The sequence below is a fragment of the Cyprinus carpio genome, chromosome B18 (genome assembly GCF_018340385.1).
Source record: "Cyprinus carpio isolate SPL01 chromosome B18, ASM1834038v1, whole genome shotgun sequence".
Classification (NCBI taxonomy): domain Eukaryota; kingdom Metazoa; phylum Chordata; class Actinopteri; order Cypriniformes; family Cyprinidae; genus Cyprinus; species Cyprinus carpio.
The window spans coordinates 22,785,320-22,805,569 of record NC_056614.1 but is presented as its reverse complement, the minus strand read 5'-3'; the positions used below and the strand labels follow the sequence as shown (position 1 = coordinate 22,805,569).

The following is a 20,250-nucleotide window of genomic DNA, read 5'->3' as shown; positions in this document are numbered from 1 at the left end:
TTTCATACCTTTTTTGGACCTTGACACTGTTATTTACTTGGCAGTCTATGGGACAGTTTAAATATCTTAAATTGTGTTCCGAAGACGAACAAAGCTTTTACGGGTTTGGAATGACATGGGGGTAAGTGATTAATTTTCATTTTGGGATGGAGTATCCCTTTAACACAATTATAAAGTGAAAAGCATGTTCCTACAAATGACTAGATTCAGCTAATGATTATTTGAATGACCATTTTTAATGCTGGTTACCATTATTCCTGAGTCATGATTTGGGCATGTGCATGCTGGTTTTGGTTGATCAACTAGTATTGCCCCACAAGTCAAGCTGCTCTACCTGCAATCATAAACAGCTTAAATCAATAAACCAACATCAAGTCATAATTTCCAAAGAAAAAACATAACTACTTGTCAAATGTAGAATTTAAGTCACTGTGGTTAAAATAGTCTGCCAAATTAATAAGGTGTGAGTACACCATAATTCAAAAGTTAACATTTTTAATCAATTATAAAAATAAAAAAAATCATTTTTGTTCTTTTGAAATAACTATTGATCTCAGAATCCTGAAAAAAAAGTGTTGCAGTTGTGCTGCTTCATATTTTTATGGGGTCAGCATGTTATTATTGTAGTACTTTAACGGGTAACCCCCAAGGCTCTGTACTTGGGCCAGTTCTATTAAGTGCTTTGTGCTTTTGCTAATAAAACTTTTTTTTCATTAGCATATTAGAATAATTTCTGAAGGATCATGTGACACTGAAGACTGGAGTAATGACTGCTGAAAATTCAGCTTTTTTATTGTAAAAACATTTCACACTAATTCTGTTTTTGATCAAAAACATCCATGGCATAAGAGACTTCTTTCAAAAACGTAAAAAAAAAAAAAATCTCACAGACTCAAACATTTGAACGATGTGTAAATGCGACCAGATTTTACCGTCATTGCCAATTTAAAATCAATTAAAACCATCTTGGAATTTAATCTGGTCCAAACTGCAGGGTCTTTTTCAGCAGTAAGGAATCTAAAGTGGTTTTTGTGAGGCTTTTTAAATGTTTAGCAACAAATTACTCCAAAAATAACAGATTGATGCATAATAAATAAACAAAATAACTATCTGTCGGTGGCCGCTCAAAATGAGTGTTTTATGCTTGTGCCTTAAGCCTAATATACTCAAGACTAAAGAAAGCACATTCACTTGGGTCATAAATATTTGTTCAGCATCATAAACGTCGATAGTATCCAGTCATGTGGCATCACTTCATGGTTTGGTTTTCATCTCAGTGCTGCTGAAAAGACCAGTGTGGTAACACTTACCAGAGTCTCTGAGGACATCAGCCACACAAAGCCATCGATCTCTCCAGAAGTCATGGATTCTCACACATCTGGGCTCAGCAGCATCAGGATCACGATTGTTAGATTCCAGTAAGGTCCCCTCGCTTCTGATGATCACATGTTTGACCTGTTAATTACAAAACCCAAACATTCTCAACACTCATTTATAGATACTCAACCCCGCGTAATTTCAGAGTACCATAATTATCCATTCTTCTTTACTGTTATCCAGCTAATTTATTACTTAAATTACTTCTAATTACTTCCATTTATCTGCATTTAGATTAGACACTAATTTTTACTTCATGTTTTACACATACCACAATAAGTTGTGTATTAAATTTACATTTCTTTTGTGTGCAATGGACTATTCCATCAATTGCATGCTCCAATTGCAAATTATGCAAATAGAATGCAGTTGTACAGTGCAATTATACCTGAATATACTACCATTCAAACAATTGGGGTCAGTACTATTTTTAATGCTTCTGAAAGACATCTCTTATGCTCACTAATGCTGCATTTATTTTGATCGAAAATACAGTTTTTCTTTTTAAATTTTTTGGTAGCAGAGTAGTTTTTTTATAGTATTATTTATTAATTTTTTGATTTTTTTTCTGATTATTTAATTTACTTAATTCAATTATTCTTTTTTGTAATATGCTGTTTTTTTTATTTTTTTATTTATCATCATCCAGTCAATACAGATTTCCTACTGAATTCTGATTATGAACCATAAACCTTGTACAGTGAACTCACCAATGCTCGATGATCGAGGCTGGATGCCTTTCCTCAGTCTCCCTTCTCTATTTTTAATCTGTTGGTGATAAAGTCTGTCCCTTCTATTCCTCAGAAGCAGTAAGTGTCAGAGAGCGAGAGACAGAGAGTGTGTTTAGGGCTTATCACACTTTTCCTTCAAAAAAAAAAGCTCGTTCTCTGATGTTGTGTTGGAGAGAAGCATTTCCTGATGTTCTCAGAGAGTGAGATTGGGTTTGGTGATGTAAACCCATCCGTTACGATGCCATGCGGGGATTGCAGACAGGAAGTTGATTTTTCTACAGATCACCACACCCTCTCGTGTTAGTGAAGCAGGGAGTGACGGGAAAAATGTGTGTATGTGTGAGCCTCAAAGGACAGATCTAGACATATTGGTCTTTTCCCTTGGACACACACCCCCAACTGAGAAACATGAGTCAAGCTAAACTAAACTGTGATAACAACATAGAAAACAGCTCAATGTCATAGACACACACCCAAGCATCCCCCAGTGTAGCATAATTAACACTGCAATGCACATACATGAATAGGTTTGGAAATTCTCTGGAGAAAACACAAGTGGTGCCATGCAAAACTCGCTGTCATTCTGATAAGGTGTTGTAAACTGCACAGCTGGAAAGGTATTCTGGGTTGTTTCTCGGTGGTTGCTTACTGGCCCAAGTCAAAAGAGTCAACAGCCAAGTCTATATGGCTTTGTTTTCATTTTTAGGCATGATTGGAAATTTTTTTTTTTTTTTTTGGTTGTGTTTTTATTTTTGAGATCGCTTTTGCTTTTGTTTGTGTGTTTGATGTGGTTGTAATAGTGCTAATTATAATTAGCAAAGATTAATCATGCATGACTTTTTTCATATTTATTTTTGTGCGTTCAACTTTTTATCCCATTTAAATGTAGTAGTAACTTACAATACATGCATATTTATGCATATAATACAAAAACAATTAGCACAAATTGTCAAAGTCATTCATACAGTATGTGCACCAAGTCAAGTCTATCCCAAGCCTATATAATCATTCTACGTTTTTGATCATTATATTTGATTTTATATAGTTATATTCATATATAGTTATAAGCAAAAATAATAACTTCAAATAAAAAAAAATCATACACAAATTTAAATAATATTAAAAATTATTATATTGTTGTTGTTGTTGTTCAAGGTATATATTTTAAAATAATCGTATTTGTTTGTCTGCCTCAATTATTAACATCATTTGGAGGTCATACAATTTAAAATATTCTTAATTTAACCGATTCATTAAAAAAAAAAAAAGATCAACATCTTGTAAAGACTTCTGACATAACCCATTTGACAAGAAATGGAAAATAACCAAAAAAACAGTACAATTCTGATGATTTTGAATCATGCTTGTGAAAATCGGATTTCATGTGTTTTTTTTCCCCCTATTAAGAGTACAAAAAAGTATGTCTATAAGGTATTTTAATAATCTAGTTTCTACGGCTCAGGTCTCTCCCTCATTACGTCTGTGGGAGTTTTCACCTGTTTTATTGTAAAAATTTAAATCTGATTGTTTGGTAAAGTAATAGCACACTTCTTAACTAGCAAAGTGATCCAAGCAAACATCCCTAAAAATACTATAAATAGCCGTGCCCCCAGACAAGGACACAAACTAAAATGTTCTGTCAAAGTGCAGACCTACTGCTCAGCACAAAGCACTTAATAGAACTGGCCCAAGTACAGAGCCTTGGGGGTTACCCGTTAAAGTACTACAATAATAACACGCTGACCTTGAAGTCTGTCTGCTTTTTTAATAATCAGTTATGACTTTATTTCCAATGTCTGCAGCACTCACATGTACCCACCCGAACCACAATATCAAACAAAGCCCAAGTGTAATTGAAACTAACTAATTGCTAATATTTAAAGACATTTATTTAAATAAGTTCCCCATCGGAGTGATAGGTATTCCCTGCGTTAGTATGTTCAGTGCTGCTTCCTGTCAAACTCTTCATATCAACATGTTTAAAAGGTCAGAGTTGTCGTTTTTGTCACATGGCCCTGAAGAATACCGCCTCGAATATTCTTCACCCCTATCATACCTGCTGCAGACCCTGTCCAGAGATTTTACTCTCTCTCGCTCTCGTCTCAGAGCGGGTCTGACATTTTATCACTACTGTGTCAATGTGCCACTTCATGTCTTGCTCATAGCTTTTCTTTTTTTCCATCCAAAAATCGCATAGTGACATTTCGTCATTTCTGGGTCACCCCAAGCGTCACTCCGATATCAAAGCGAGCACTGTTTGCTTGTTCACGTAACGGAGTAACAGGCTCAAAAGGTGTCCAACAATAAAACCACCCCAATCATGTGTCAGTCTGACGGTGGCGAGAGAATTAGCATGTGTTTTATATGCAGCCATGTTGCTGCCGGCCAGCTTGTCACTCCAGGTGTTTAATGTGCACCTTTCAGAAGGTGTCTCCCCTGTCAGCTTTAAATATCATGTGTTTGATGTGTCATTGGACACTACAAGACTCATTTCAAGCCGTCCTGTGCGGTTAAAATTAATATTGACTAGCACAAAATGAGTGACTATAATGGCACTTCTATCAAATGAATCGCCAAATGAAATTAGACATATTGCTGTATAAACTGTGGACATTTCCAGTAAGATGACATTTCCAGGTTATTCCACCAAGATTTAGTTATTGCACCTTCATTTTCTCGTCTTCTCCACCTGTCGCCACCCCAGATACTGCAGTGGTTGATTAAGAGGAGAGGCGTGGTTACAGAGAACTACTAGAGTGTGATGAGGTGCACCTGAAGTTAATAGTACTTTGTCAACGCTGCTATAAAAGGGGGTACTTAGACTTGCTAATGTCATTTTTACTGATCATGAAAAGGCCAAGTCCCCAAGATGCATTTCGGACAGATAGCAATCGGACCATTTAAACCACCATCAGCATCATCATAGAAGTGGACTATGTTTGCACTGGATTAATGGATCAGAATTTATTTCGGTTTTACAGACATATAGAAAGTCCTCGGCACTGGAGTCACATTTAATTTTTCCATTATTGAAAATGAGGCTGTGGGACAGACATACAGTTTGTTCAATGGATTGTAATGGTTTTTTTTTGTTGTTGTTGTTGTTTGTTTGTTTTTTGCTTTTGATTTTTGAGCTAATGCAATATTGAACACACATCTTTACAAAACAATTTGTTGTTGTTGTTGTTGTTTGTTTGTTTTTTGCTTTTGGTAAGACTTGACCAATTAAACAGACTGTGGTGATCTCTATTACAGCCTTCTGTTTATTCACAAAAAAAAATAATAATAATAAAAAAATTCAAATATGGCTTATATAATACATAGAAGGTATTTAAACAAATAAAATAATAACTACAATGTAAATACAATACATTAAATTAAAATACATTTAATACAATAAATACAAATGCTATCGTTTTTTGTTTGTTTGTTTCTGAAACAAGTCTCTTATGCATACCAAGCCTCTATTTATGTGATCAAAAATAGAGTTAAAACAGTAATATTGTAAAATACTATTACAAATTAAAACAGCTGTTTTCTATTTTAATATATTGTGAAATGTAATTTATTCTTGCGATGGCAAAACTGAATTTTCAGCATCATTGCCCCAGTCTTCAGTGTCACATGATCCTTCAGAAATCATTCTGAAATGCAGATTTTCTGCTCAAAAACATTTCTTATTATCAGTGTAGAAAACAGTTGTGCTGCTCAATATTTTTGTGGAAATCGAGATACTTCTCTTTTTTTATTTAAATAAATAAAAAGTTTAAAGGAGCAACATTTATTTAAAATGGGAATCAGCATGATGACTGTCTTAACTGTCACTTTTGATCAATTTAATGCATTCTTGCTGGAAAAAAATTTATTCTTTTCCTTAAAAAAAGAAAATCTTACTGATCCCAAATCAAAAATTAGCCATCCTTTGCCTAATACATTAATGTAAATCCATTACATTTTTGCTATTGTGTGCATACTGTATGTAGACCACATTGCAAACTGGATTTATTACAAACTATTATCTAAAGCAGCTTGTTTGAAACCCTTTTGCTTTCTAATTTTGATTGTACATATGTTCAAAGACTCTCTGAGACATCAACAACCACCCCTCACAACCTGACAAATCTCTCTGATACAGCACATCAATTTATTTTCACCCTCTAACCATCTCGTTTACTCCTCGTTTTGAACATTTAGGTCACATTTTCCCCTGTAAAACAATACACTTATAATATTACAGCAGGATTGTATCTCTCTCTCTCTCCATAGTGCCTTTCACGCTCTCAAGCACTTGTTCTCTCCGCATGCCTCAGCCATTCCAAAGAGCAGCTAACAGCCAGACACAGCCGAAAGGAGGCACTCAATACACCCTGAATTATTCAACAGCTTTATCTGCTGTCCCACAACTGACAGAGAGAGAGAGAGAGAGAGGTTAAGATAAAGATCCTTCCTCCCTCTCTCTCTCTCTCCCTCGTCATATTTCTGTCTCCCTCACGTCGTTGTTCAATTATTCATTAATAGTTATTTGAGCAGAATGCAAGTCTTTTGATAAATGGCGACTGGTGATCAATAGATTTCTATGTCACAACATATACACACTGTATATTTGTTTGTTGTATACTGCTTTCCAGTTTGGCCATTTTTCAATGCATTGGCAATGTCGATTGACTGAGAGTGATAAAGGTGGACCAGACTCTTCAGGACTCCACTCAGTGTGACTGAAACCCTGCAGATATTCACCTGTCTCTCTGGACCCCGTTTCTCTCTCTCTCTCTGTAAGACTCTGCCACACACATCCTGAATATAAAGTTCTTATTTAAAGGCAAACTCAGGCCCTTCACATACTTCAGTGTACACTGCATACAGATAAGGTGTATGAGTGTATCTTCATCTATTGGTCTCATTAAATACAGACTTCATTAGTCCTTAAATGCTGGTAAGATCTATACAACAAAAGTCATTTAATCTATTGCCTGTTTCACTTCCAATACACGCTACATCTAGGAAGATTACTGGAATGCAATTTAAAGAGACAGCACCCAAAAAATGAAAATTCTGTTATTACGCACTGGCCCTTATGTCATTCTAACCTGCTTTTTCTTCAGTGCAACACAAAAGGAGAATTATTAAGGAAGAAAGCTTAAACTGTTTTTTTTTTCACATATAATGACCTAAGTTAATTAAAAATTAGTAAAAAGCCACCAAAAAGTAGACCCTACTACTAATGCATTATATTAAAACCTTCTGAAAGTATACAGTGCGATGAACAGACAAAATGAAATTAATAATTCAGTGACCCTTCATTAGGATTATGTAATCCTAAAGATGTTTTGCCGATTTTATCATTCACCAGGCAGAAGCTTGAAGTCCGATCACTTTGAGAAGTAATAGTTTATATTATAACAAATGCTTAACTTGAAGTATGCAATAACAATAAGCAATAAAAGTGATAGCAAACATTACATAATAGACTACATCTGTTATAATCATCTTTTTCTCTCCTTTGGCTGATCTGAAAAAATAAAAAATAATAATAAAATACAATTTTACTTTATCAGATATAAAAATAAAAATATGATTATTTTTATATATTATTATAAATGCAATAAGTTTAATCATCATTCTTCAAGCTCATTGAAGCATGACTATAAAATGGGAATGAGTGTGTCCAGAGAAATTATTTGATGCTAGAGTTGCATTTTTCTCGAAATGGGCTCCCGCTTCCAACATCATAAAGACTGTAATTTGTGCATAATAAACATATATCACTGTCTTAGTTTAGGTTACACAACAGATTTGTTTCAGGATTTACATCTTTGAGTGCTTCTGCTTTAGCTCCACTAATAGACATACAATTACTGAATATGCATCTATAACTGCGCTCAGCTCTGAGAGAATAAAAAACATATCTAAGACAGACACAGAACTAGAAGAAAAATGAAGCTCAGAGAACTGAAACAAAGCATTAAAACTCAAGTAGAGATCCCTTAAGCCGCTAATGAGCATCCAGAGTCAGTCTCAGACAGCACAGCTCGCCCCCAGACCGTCTAATGCACGGTACACACAATAATGCTGAGGGGGATTTAAAACTGAGAGCTTTATGCTGATTAGCTGGGTCTGAATACTACTTATTTTCTAGAAGGTGGTTGCCTGAGTGACTAGTCAAAATCAGTTAGAATCCCAGTACAATTTTAGGCTGGTTTCTGGTTCATCTATCTCTGATTTGATGAGTTTAACAAAGGGCACGTTCAGAAGCAGCTAAATGGAGCACAAAAAAAGGAACAGGGGTCTTGACAAACATTTTTAAGAACTATTTTAAACATGTCTAGCTTTTAAAATACATTTTAATGCAGCTTTTACACATATTTTTAAATGATATTGAAATGCATTTTAAAAGCTAAGAATGTACAGTTATAAATAGAGAAGAGAGAGAGACAGACAGACAGATCAAAAATCGCCTTTAAAGTTGTCCGAATGAAATCATTAGGATTGCATATTACTAATCAAAATTCAGTTTTGATATATGTACAGTAGGAAATTTACAAAATATCTCCATGGAACATGATCTTTACTTAATATCCCAATGAGTTTCGGCATAAAGGAAAAATTGATAATTTTGACCCATACAATGTATTGTTGGCTATTGCTACAAATATACCCATGCTACTTATGACTATAATTTATAATTTTTTTCCAGATTTCTTTTTCATAATTTTCCTTTTTTTTTCTTTGACAATAAGAACTTGTTCAAGTGACTTGGCTGATTAAATATAAAAATAAATAAATAAATAAAATTTTGTCCATAAAGTAACTTGCAGTAACTACCATGCGTTTTATGTACTGGATGCATAACGGTCTATTATTGTGGTATCATCACTTCAAGTTCACCTGCTCCTAAGTGTCATATTAAAAATGAATAAATGAAACCAAACTGTGGTAGGTCGTTTTACATGCAAGTCAGATTCTTAAGTGGGCACTTCTTGGCCACACTGAAGCGGCAAAGTGCACCAGACGTTATGCTGATAGTCAAAGCTTGGCTCTGCGAGACTAATGAGCATCTGTCTGCAGGATACTCTCAAAAGCATGTTTAAATCGTGCACATTCAATGCAAATGGCTGCTGAAGTGCCAGACACGGACTCATTACAGAAAATTACCATCAGCTGATCTTTGATCTTTACAAAATCTTCACTTTCTGCATTGGTGAAATGTGAAGATTTTCTTTGCAGTGGTGTATTTTACTACTTAAAGCAAATCTAAAAGGTCAGGTTTGCTCTACTCACAATTACTTAACGAACTCGTTAACACGGAATCCGAGATCAAATGACGACCTGGAAGGAAAGAAGTCAAGTGGCCAAAGTTTGGCTAAGTGAGATGAGATAGCATCCTTTCCCTCAGGTGTCCAAGCTGACTCTACACCGCGGCCAGGATTTAACGCCCCAAGGATCAATGTGGCATGCCAAATGTATCGGTGGCGATGCGGGCGTGATGTAAGGGCCTGCTCTTACTCCGCCTCCACAAGCAGGAACGCAGCCAGACTCAGTTAAAGTCATCTAACACGGCCGCCGGTCACTGGGGCAAAGATAATTGTCTTTTCGAGACATGATAAATAAACAACAAACCAAAAAACAGCCTGGGATGGAAGCAAAAGGCGTGCAAAGGAGAAAGAGAGAGAATATTTCAACAAAGGGCAAAAGGGAGACATTTTAGAGCATCTCACGGTTTCTCATTTGCCATCTCATTCTCTCTCCACCTGCCTCTCATTACTCTGATACCACACACACTTGTGCCAAACTGAATGTAGGTCATCTCTGGATGGGCATGTGAAAGTGAATGGTAAATCAAAACAATTTATCAATGTGCAGATCCCTGTGCGCTACAACAGAAAAGAGCCTGTGTAGAGGGTCATAGCACACCCCTCACATTTAATGCATAAACACAAATCACACCATACACACAAGCATATAGAAGTACATTTCTATATTTACCGAAAATGTGGTAAGCGCTTGTCTGTGCACAACTCAGTTTTATTCTTTTATTTATTTCTCTTTATTCTTTTACTTATTTCAGATAAATGATGTTCTTAGCATTCTATTGATTAAAGAATGAGACTGTGATAAGTAATGTTTCTGGAGCAACACATCAGCATAGAATGATTTCTGAAGGATCATGTGACACTCAAGACTGGAGTAATGATGCTGAAAATTCACAGGCATCACAGGAATAAATTACATTTTAAAATATATTTAAATAGAAAACAGCTATTTTAAATTGTAATAATACTTCATTTTTCACAGCTTTAACTTTAACAGTGCTGCTTTGCGTACAGCCGTTAACGTGGGGTAACAGCTATTTTAACCTTTTCAAAAGCGGCACCTAGTGGCAAACAATGAACTTGCATTTTCATCAAAAATGAATTTATACTGACTAACGCAAAAAGACCAACAAGTGGGCAGCAATATGCTAATGTTTCATACTGACGTCAACATGAAACGGCTTGAGATTCTTTTTCAAAACGACTCGTTTTAATAATTCAGAGTCGACTCTTTCTTTTGAGAGACAATAACTTTACACACAGTGCACTTTCAGGTTTAAAACTTCGCAGGATGTTTTCATTCACTTGGAGCTGTGTTACACACTGCATGAAAGGTAATTTTCAAAAATACATAATAGGGGCACTTTAAGAGAAATAAGAAAGATCTTATGTAAAGTTTTTTTATTATTATTATTCAATTTATATATCAATACTAATTTATTAATTTTAATACTTCTAAATCATCCTGCAGCCCCCTTGGGAATTTGCTGAGGAGGACCCTAGTGGGCCACGAACCCATGGATCAGAACCATTGATCTAGAGTTCTGAAAAGAGTGAGGGTTCATGCATAATAAATCTTACTCTGCATGAAATGCTTTGAACAGAGGCCATTATGTTAATTAATTCTACAAGTCTGCATATTTTTGGCATTTCCTAATTCAAGGGTATTGATTTTGTAATATTTCTTACTCCTGCACTTAAATCTTCTTCAGGTAAGGGCGTCTAACCACCCATCTCTTCTGTGCGTGTGAACTGTGAAGGCATGCAATTCAAATGCAGAGCGTGTTAGATTTCCCTTTCTCCCTGAAAATCGGCACTGACGTTCACCTCCTCCAGCTAGTGGAGCAATCTATTTTATCCCCCATTCATTTAATTGACTGATTGTCACGTTGTATCACAAGCAAAGCAAGCACAGGGTGATGTAAAGGACAGCGGCTGGACACTGCTCCCCTGCTCTCACTGCCTCTAATGAGGTATTAATGATCGAAGCCATCAATCGCTGCAGCTCCAGTGTGCTTTGAGAATACAGTGAGCCCCAGAGCTTATGAAACAGGGACCCACAGTGGTAGAGGACAGAACTGCAAACAGATTGTCCTTTCAAGTGAGACTGGACTTTTGCAGAGCAGTCCAAATATAGTTTTACGAGTCCTGTGTGCATCTACACAGCAAGAGCTGCGCTTACTGGCAATGAAATGCTTTATAAACATCCACAGAAGACTGCAGTTAGCCTAACACCACGTTGAAGGTGAAGTTTATGATTATGACAGATTAAATGACCTGCCATTGGTTGGTCAATAACATTTAATTTAATAAATTTAACCATAATTATTTAATATAAATAATTAAAGCCAAAACAATCCCTGCTAAAAAAATAAATAAATAAATAAAAATAGCAACCATCACAGAAATTTCCACTACAGTACAAATACCACTACAAATATTACAAACAATCAATCATCATTAAATCATCATCATCCTGTAGTGTGTTTAGAACATATTCCATTAGGATGTACTGGTTTTAACAAGCCACTAATAAAAGGTGACACATTTCCAGTAGAGATCCACAGGGAACATTACAGTTTCCATTAAAACCAATACAATTCCCATTATAACAAGTAAAACCATTACAAATTCTGATGTTTGGTTTTTTTGGGGGGGTTTTTTCTCAGCAGGCTGAGACCAAAATAGGACTTAAATACATTCATGAAATTGATATTGTCAACTCCATGTTCTTGGAAACATTCTCAAATAATAATGCCATTATTACTATGTAATTTTGAGTCCTGCTTTCATTAAAGCAAAAAGGTGGCCTACCACACAGCTAATAAGAAAATCTGAAATCATTATTAAAAAAATAATTTAATTGTTCACTAAAATTGTTGATATGATATTGATAATATAATCATAATGACAAAATCTGTAGCATAGTAAAGAACGCAAATGCATTTTACTTTTGGGTTTGAAACTTTTGGACCCCAATGCAATTTCTTAGTGAAATAATAGACACAAACACACCATTTTAAATCATTCCCCTTGATAAACGCTTGACATTTTAATGGTAAGATTTATATTTGCATGAAAATTGCGCAATTTTATTTGCGATTATTAGTTTTTGTTACTGTTTTTAATGAGAATGCTTATATCCTAATTAAACACATTAAATCGAGTCACAGCCCACACAAATATGGAAATAGTCTAATATTAATATTTACTCACCATCATGTTGCTGCAGACGTCGTTCTTTTTCAATGGAAAACACGTTGAGACGTTTTGAAGAATGTTGTCGATGTTGTTGCTTACAAACAACAAATTTCGAAAACACATATACACATCATAACCCGTGCAAAACATTTATTCAAAGCTAACTTCATGATGCACTTGCACGCCGTTTCTGAATAATAAACCACATATCCCATCAGCCCCCTGACCACGTGTCAGTGATCACATGATCAACACGGGACAAACATCAAAGCAAGATGGAAATGACAGAAATAAAGCTGCGAGGAAAGGAATGAACTTGACGCTCAGAACAAAGCGTTTATTCATAACAAACAGAACAGGAGCTGTCATGCTACTTGGATAACGTTTTTTATAAGTTGTAAAGATTTTGTAAGCTGCGTAATGGCTTTAATGCGCGTAATGGCGTTGTTTGCACTGATCACAGCTCAGTGTGCTCGCGCGTCGCCGCCAAACTTCGTGCTGTTGTTCGCCGATGATTTGGGTTACGGTGATCTGGGCTGTTTTGGACACCCGAGCTCTCTCACCCCGAATCTAGACAGACTAGCAGCGCACGGGCTCCGGTTTACCGACTTCTACGTCACGAGCCCCGTGTGCAGCCCTTCCAGGTAAAACCAAATGCATCATTTACCAAATCCACTTGTTATCCAGCCTATTATTTCATTTTTGCTCATTTGTACACTTCTTTTGAGAATCTTTAAATCACCTTCCAGCCTCCATGTTTTTGATGTAATGAAATGAGAAATTGCAAATATTATTCATAAATCATTATTATTGCTATTTTATATAGTTTATATGTAGTCATTTTAGGCTGGTCTGAAGTTTTTTTTGAAGTTATTAGATTTCTAGATGGTTTATATATATAATAAACTGTGCAACTAGTAGGTCTACTATTTCTGCAGTAATTATACAATTATTTTTATTATTATTTTAAAAACATTACTAGCATGCTTATTATTTATGTTATTATTATTAATAATAATTTTATTTTAGTTTTTATTTGGCGATCATAAAAACGCTGTCTCTTTAATTAATTGTGAAACTGATTAGAAATCTTATATTGTCACCGACACAATACATATCTGATAATATAGTGTCTGGCACAGAAGATGGCGCCAGAATGCAAGGTAATATTCACCGACTTTGGTTCGATAATATCATAAACATACTACTAATAGGCCTTCTATTTCTGCATCATTTAAAATGTATACTATGCACAGTATTTGTATTTTCTGTATGCAAAGCAGAACATTTCTGTATAAAATTGTACATACACTGCAGACTGCATGATAAATGCAATGTGCTCAAGGTAACCTTCCATTTATCTTACTATCAATTAACCAATATCATAATCGGCCTGGTTAGAATTCACCCTCTGATAATGATTTATTGTGCTGTTTTTTGGTCCAGGGCAGCCTTGCTGACGGGCCGCTATCAGACTCGTTCCGGCATCTATCCGGGTGTGCTGTATCCGGCCTCAAAAGGGGGTCTCCCGCTCAACGAGACCACTATCGCAGAGGTGCTGAAGTCTGAGGGTTACACTACAGCCATAGTGGGCAAGTGGCACCTGGGCGTCGGGCTGAATGGCACTTACCTGCCCACCCGACAGGGCTTTGACAATTATCTCGGTATCCCATATTCACACGACCAGGTCATTATGTTTTCTTGAATTATATCTGGAAAGCACCAAGGAATATATAAATATATATATTTAATGCAGGCGTGTCATCTGATTTCTGAATGTTAGAGTCTTTCATCATTGCAAAATTTCTCTCTATCAAAGGGTCCCTGTCAGAATCTGACGTGTTTCCCTCCGGATGTGAAGTGCTATGGCTTCTGTGATCAGGGTGTTGTAACTGTACCTCTCATTCTTAATGAGAACATCAAGCAGCAGCCTGTAGACTTCCTGCAGCTCGAGAAGGCCTACAGCGAATTCGCCTCTCAGTTCATCAGTGATGCTGTCCGAAATAACCGCCCGTTCTTCCTGTACTATCCTTCACACGTGAGTCAAAACAACAGTCTTAATCAAATAAACGAACCAAGACTTCTCACAGCACTTAGATATTTTTGATTGCTTCTATCGTCCGCTCTGGATAAAAGCATCTGATAAATGACTAAATGAAAATGTAAATCATTTTTGTAATGTTTTATGCAATTGCTCGCATATGTTTAAAAGAGTTTAAAAAGGAGTACTATTTCTACAGTATAATGTTTCTTATAATGCTTGTTATTGAGAAAATAATTATGTAAAGTATTTATAATAAATGTAATTCTAACTTTGGATAAAAATGCTTTAAATAATGAGTTGAGAGTGTCAGAAAAAGGTGCTATGAAATTAAATGGTCGTTTTTAAATTATTTTATGAAGGCAGTCAAGGCATCCCATAAAGCATTGCGGATATTGCAATTTAAAAAAAAATATAGATAGGTAGATGGATAGATAGAATTTGTATTTATTTTTTTGTGCAAAATATTAAAATATACAAAAATATAAGTTGTTTGGGAGTTTAGGGAGGATTACTTGATTATGTCATTTGCAATGCTTCATAGGAGTCTTTTGGCACAATTCCAATTTCCTTGGCAACAGTGACTTTTTTTTTTTTTGATTGGACGAGCCAAAGAGGATTGTGGGCAGTGTAGGTCTTCACTGAGAATAAACATGACTTGAACAAAATTAAATAATTATAAATGAACTAAACAATTAAGATTAATAGATAATTAAGTTAAATCGTAAAGATTTTTTTTTTGGGGTGATTTTTTTTTTTTTTTTTTAAATTGAAATAAATTAAAATGAGAAGTGATAATCGCTATAGGTTTCTATAGGGTTCAGCATCATTTAACCATCTCAAAGCTCATAGTAGGTCTTTCTTGAAAGATTTACACAATATATTCCAAATAAGTGGGATTTTTGGTTTCAGAATATGTAATGATCTTTTAGAAACACACTCAAAGTATGTATTTGATGACTTTCTGCCTGATCTCGTCTCTCCAGCACACACACTACCCTCAGTATGCAGGCGCAGACTATGCAGGGAAGTCTCCGCGAGGGCCGTTTGGTGACGCTTTGATGGAGTTTGATGGCACTGTGGGGAAGATTCTGCAAACTCTGGAGGAGACGGGGGTGATCAACAACACTCTCGTCTTCTTTACTGGTGACAACGGGTAGGTGTTTCTCCTTAGTCCATGCTTTGTGCATTTCTGTTTCTCTCTTAACATCTATATATGTGTGCGTTCGCAGGCCAGAGCTTATGCGGAAGTCTCGTGGGGGAAACGCAGGTCTGATGAAATGTGGCAAAGGCACAACTTATGAAGGAGGAATGAGAGAGCCGGCCATCGCTTATTGGCCTGGATCCATCCAACCAGGTAAACAGCCCGGTGTCTGAATCCAGCTATAAGAAATATACAATGTTTTTGTAGAATTTAAGACATTTACTTTGTATTCCCATCATTCAAAGGTGTGACCCGTGCTCTGGCCAGCTCTTTGGACATTCTGCCCACCTTTGCCAAACTGGCTGGAGCTGCGTTACCTGACGTTCAACTGGACGGGGTCGACATGACAAACATCCTGTTGAATCACGGAGCGGTAAGAGACAAAATGATCAAAAGTGAAATATATTTACATGCATGCATATATACATACATTAGTGTTTGGGCTTGGTAAGATTTGTAAAACATGTTTCATACATTAGTGTTTGGGCTTGGTAATGTTTGTAAGAAATTTTTTCATGATATTTTTTTTTTATATTTTTCATCATTACTACAGTCTTGAGAGTCACATTATTCTTCAGAAATCATTCTAATATGCTCAAGAAGTATTTCTTTTTGTGCTACTTCTACATCTTTGTGGAAGCAGAGACATGTTTTTTCAGGATTATTTGATGAATAAAAAGTTTAGATTGTTTTTAAAATAAAAATTGTTAACATTGTAGAAACCTTTAGTGTCTCTTTCGATCATTTTAACGCATCATTGCACAATAGAAGTACACATTTCTTAAAAAAAAAAAAAATCATATTGACCTCAAACCTTTGAAGAGTAGTGTGTATTAGGGGTGTCGCGATATACCGGTATTGACGATAACCGTGATATTCAAAGCAACAGTTATCAATTTCATGTCAATTTAGTGTGTGACGATATATCAGAACTAGCGATAACCGCAATATTTTAAGTTTTTTGTAGATAACCGTGATATTCAAAGCGTAAGTTATCCAGCGCCAGTACCTGGTTGAGTGCCCAGGTGGCAGTATTGTGCCTTAACGCTGACACCTGTCACACAAGAAGACACAGCGCTCAGCTACTCCGAGGAGAGCCGTGTTCATCAGAGTAAGTTGCCATTTTTTTTACTAGTCATAGAATGGGAAATGTTATATTAATCTGTTAACAGCGGTTTTCTGTGTTCATATATTTAAGTAAAGGGTGATTATTTTAATAAGTACCGCGTTTTCTTTATTCGTCTTATATTTGTATTTGCAATAAATATGGCCTGTGCTTAGTCACACTGTATTTCTTTGTTCAAATCTATTATCAGTTACACGATTAAAACTGATCTTGAAAAACTGAGCGACCACATTGCTACATTAAACTCTGTAAAATGTTAAGTTGGTCGCAGTTCCATGCACTTAATGCCTCATCTACGGTCATTCTTCAATAAGATTCATTAGCTAACATTAGTTAATTACATTAGTTAGCATATATAAATAATAATGAACAATATTTCCACAGCATTTATTTATCGTAGTTCATGTTAATTTCAACATTTACTTATGCATTATTAAAATCACAAGTTGTGTTTGTAAACATTAATGCACTGAACTACAATGAATGACTCGATTTTTATTAACAAAGATTAATAAATTGTGTAATAAATGTATTGTTCATTGTTCATTCATGTTAGTTAATACATAAATTTTAATAAATGACATCTTATTGTAAAGTGTTACCATTAATATTTATTCATCATACTGTTGAACTTGACTATATTTTCTCTCTTGTTATTTCATAGGAGCTTCAAAGAAGACGGAGAAAGCCAGATTCTTGTGCTCTGCGTTTATCAGTATCCTTATTTTTGTTGGGTGAAAAAGAAAAACTCAATAAAAAAGTAAAAAATAATTTGACTGATATCTTTTTCCTCCCAAGGTTTCTATAGATATCACGATATATCGATATTGTGAATTCTTACGACCACAATAATCGTGATATGAAAAATCTAATATCGTGATTGAGGAAACACCCACATACCGTCACACCACCCAGCCCTAGTGTGTGTGTGTGTGTGTGTGTGTGTGTGTGTGTGTGTGTGTGTGTGTGTGTGTGTGTGTAATTATTATTATTATTATTATTATTATTATTTATTTATTTTTTCTATGCATCTTGCATTCAGTCTGCTTTATTTTTGAATAGGTAACCTACATATACATCCATTAGACATACATCTTTAAGCACAGCACCACAGAACCTTAGTATTTTTTTACAGTGTATTTTGCTAGATTTTCGAGACACTATGTATAACTATTTAAAATGGTTAAATGAATAGTTAACCAAATATCTCTGTCATTATTTATTTTACTTCATTATTTACTATTTTACCCTGAACAAGCTCTGCCAATGAGCCTGTGCTTTAAAAACCTTGTTATTGATGTTTCAGAGTGAAAGACAGACCATCTTTTACTACCCGATTGTTCCAACTGAGAAGTATAGCGTGTTTGCAGTGAGATGGAAAAATTTCAAAGCACATTACCATACACAGGGTAAGTTCACCATTGCTTAGACTCTATAATCCTCACCTTCCTACCTCACCTTCCTGTTTATTTCTGTTATGTCTTTTTCCCCATAACTCAGGTGCAATTCACAGTCAGAGCACACCAGACAGCAACTGCTCGTCACTGTTGCTCAAGCACCATGATCCTCCTTTACTATATAACTTAGAGGCAGACCCATCAGAAAACTATAACCTTAACAGTACCGAATGGGACTCTGTGCTCAAGCAGATCCAGGCCGTCAAGGAGCAGTTTGAGGCTTCTATGGTGTTTGGCGAGAGTGAGATTGCCAAAGGGAGAGACTCTGCACTCGAGCCCTGCTGCATTCCTAATTGCACCCCTAAACCCACATGCTGCCGCTGCACTTCTGCACTTTAATGGAAGCAGCGGCCGGCCGGCACACTGCCAGATCATGAAATTACAATTCACAAGACCGCCGAAAGACTGATTGTGTTTGCAATCTTCCATTGATTTTCTTCTCAAAGCAAATTGCAATGAAAAAGCATAACTTTTCTGGAATCTTGTTTAGGTTCTTTGCTGAAGGAAAACAACTGAAATGATTTTATAAAAAATGAAGTTGATCCTGTTGCTTTTCTTGTCCACAAATACTCCAGTTAATGCATAGCATAATAGTATGAATGCTAAAAGCGGTGTTATTGATTTTCTCACTTATCTCTCAGTTTGCAGACCATAATGTGGCTCTGACTAGTTCACTGATATAATAATAGGCTGTTAACTGTGACTGGCTGCAAAGGGAATAGAGGAGCTATACTGTGAAGTATGGCTGCACAATTAATCAAATTTCTAATTGCGATTACAATTATGGATGCCACAATTACGCAGTCGTTCTCTTATGTTATTCTGCTTAAAATATGTTTGTTTGTTTTTTCTTTTTACGTTATCTTAAGGGTTTTTCCATTGTTTTAGTTTTAGTACAGCATTATAATACCATTCATATTTTTACTTTTTTTTTATAGAAACCAATCTGATGTATATTTGACATTTGAGGCTTAATACTATAGAAAAGCACTAAAGATTTTTCAGTTATTGTGTTTTCAGCTTGTTTATTTTCATATAAAAACACGTCTTGCAGTTGCATCAAACAATGGTATAAACATCATTCAATGTAAACTGTGATAATCGTAATTAATAATCGCAATTGCAATTTTAAGGGAATAATCGACAATTATGATTTTTGTCATAATCGTGCAGCCCTGCTATGAAGTATTACAATTATGAACGATGTGTATTTTTAAGTACAAATGTATGAATGTTTATGTGGTACTTTTTTGAGTTTCATTCACTATCAGCCTGCTTTTAACACTGAATCGTAATTATAGAGTGATTTTTAAAAATAAAAGAAAGTTAAAGAGCACAGGTCTTAAGATATTTTATTCCTCCTCGTCATACGTGTACAAGGCTGAACTTGCTGAATGGCAACCCATTTACTAGGGAATATGGAAAAATGCTTATATTAATATAGTAATTAAATGTATATTACCACATTATATGTGACCCTGTAGCACAAAACCAGTGTTAAGTCGCTGGGGTTTATTTTTAGCAATAGCCAAAAAAAAAAAAAAACATTGTACGGGTCAAAATTATTGATTTTTATTTTATGCCAAAAATCATTAGCATATTAAGTAACGATCGTGTTCCATGAAGATATTTTGTAAATTTCCTACCGGAAATATATCAAAACGTTGTTTTTGTTCCATAAATATATAAAAACTTTTGTTTTTAAAGACAACTTTAAAGGAGATTTTCTCAGTATTTAGATTTTTTGCACCCCTCAGATTCTAAATATTCAAATAGTTGTATCTTGGCCAGATATTGTCCTAT

General features: G+C 35.3%; 1 protein-coding gene and 1 long non-coding RNA gene across 2 annotated transcripts; one reads left to right on the top strand and one right to left on the bottom strand.

Annotated features, from left to right (window-relative positions):
* Positions 1-228: 228 nt before the first annotated feature.
* LOC109046535 lies at positions 229-2,793 on the bottom strand. The gene is made up of 3 exons (XR_002010561.2): positions 2,088-2,793; positions 1,311-1,455; positions 229-334 (listed from the first exon to the last, which is right to left on the bottom strand). It is a non-coding gene; the product is annotated as an uncharacterized LOC109046535 (long non-coding RNA).
* Positions 2,794-12,851: 10,058 nt separating this feature from the next.
* LOC109046537 (arylsulfatase A-like) lies at positions 12,852-19,279 on the top strand. The gene is made up of 8 exons (XM_042744417.1): positions 12,852-13,263; positions 14,066-14,306; positions 14,439-14,657; positions 15,647-15,816; positions 15,893-16,017; positions 16,110-16,237; positions 18,297-18,399; positions 18,491-19,279. Exons 1-8 carry the CDS (start codon positions 13,040-13,042, stop codon positions 18,784-18,786), a joined length of 1,506 nt encoding a protein of 501 aa, XP_042600351.1. The 5' UTR covers positions 12,852-13,039; the 3' UTR covers positions 18,787-19,279.
* The last annotated feature ends 971 nt before the right edge of the window (positions 19,280-20,250 follow it).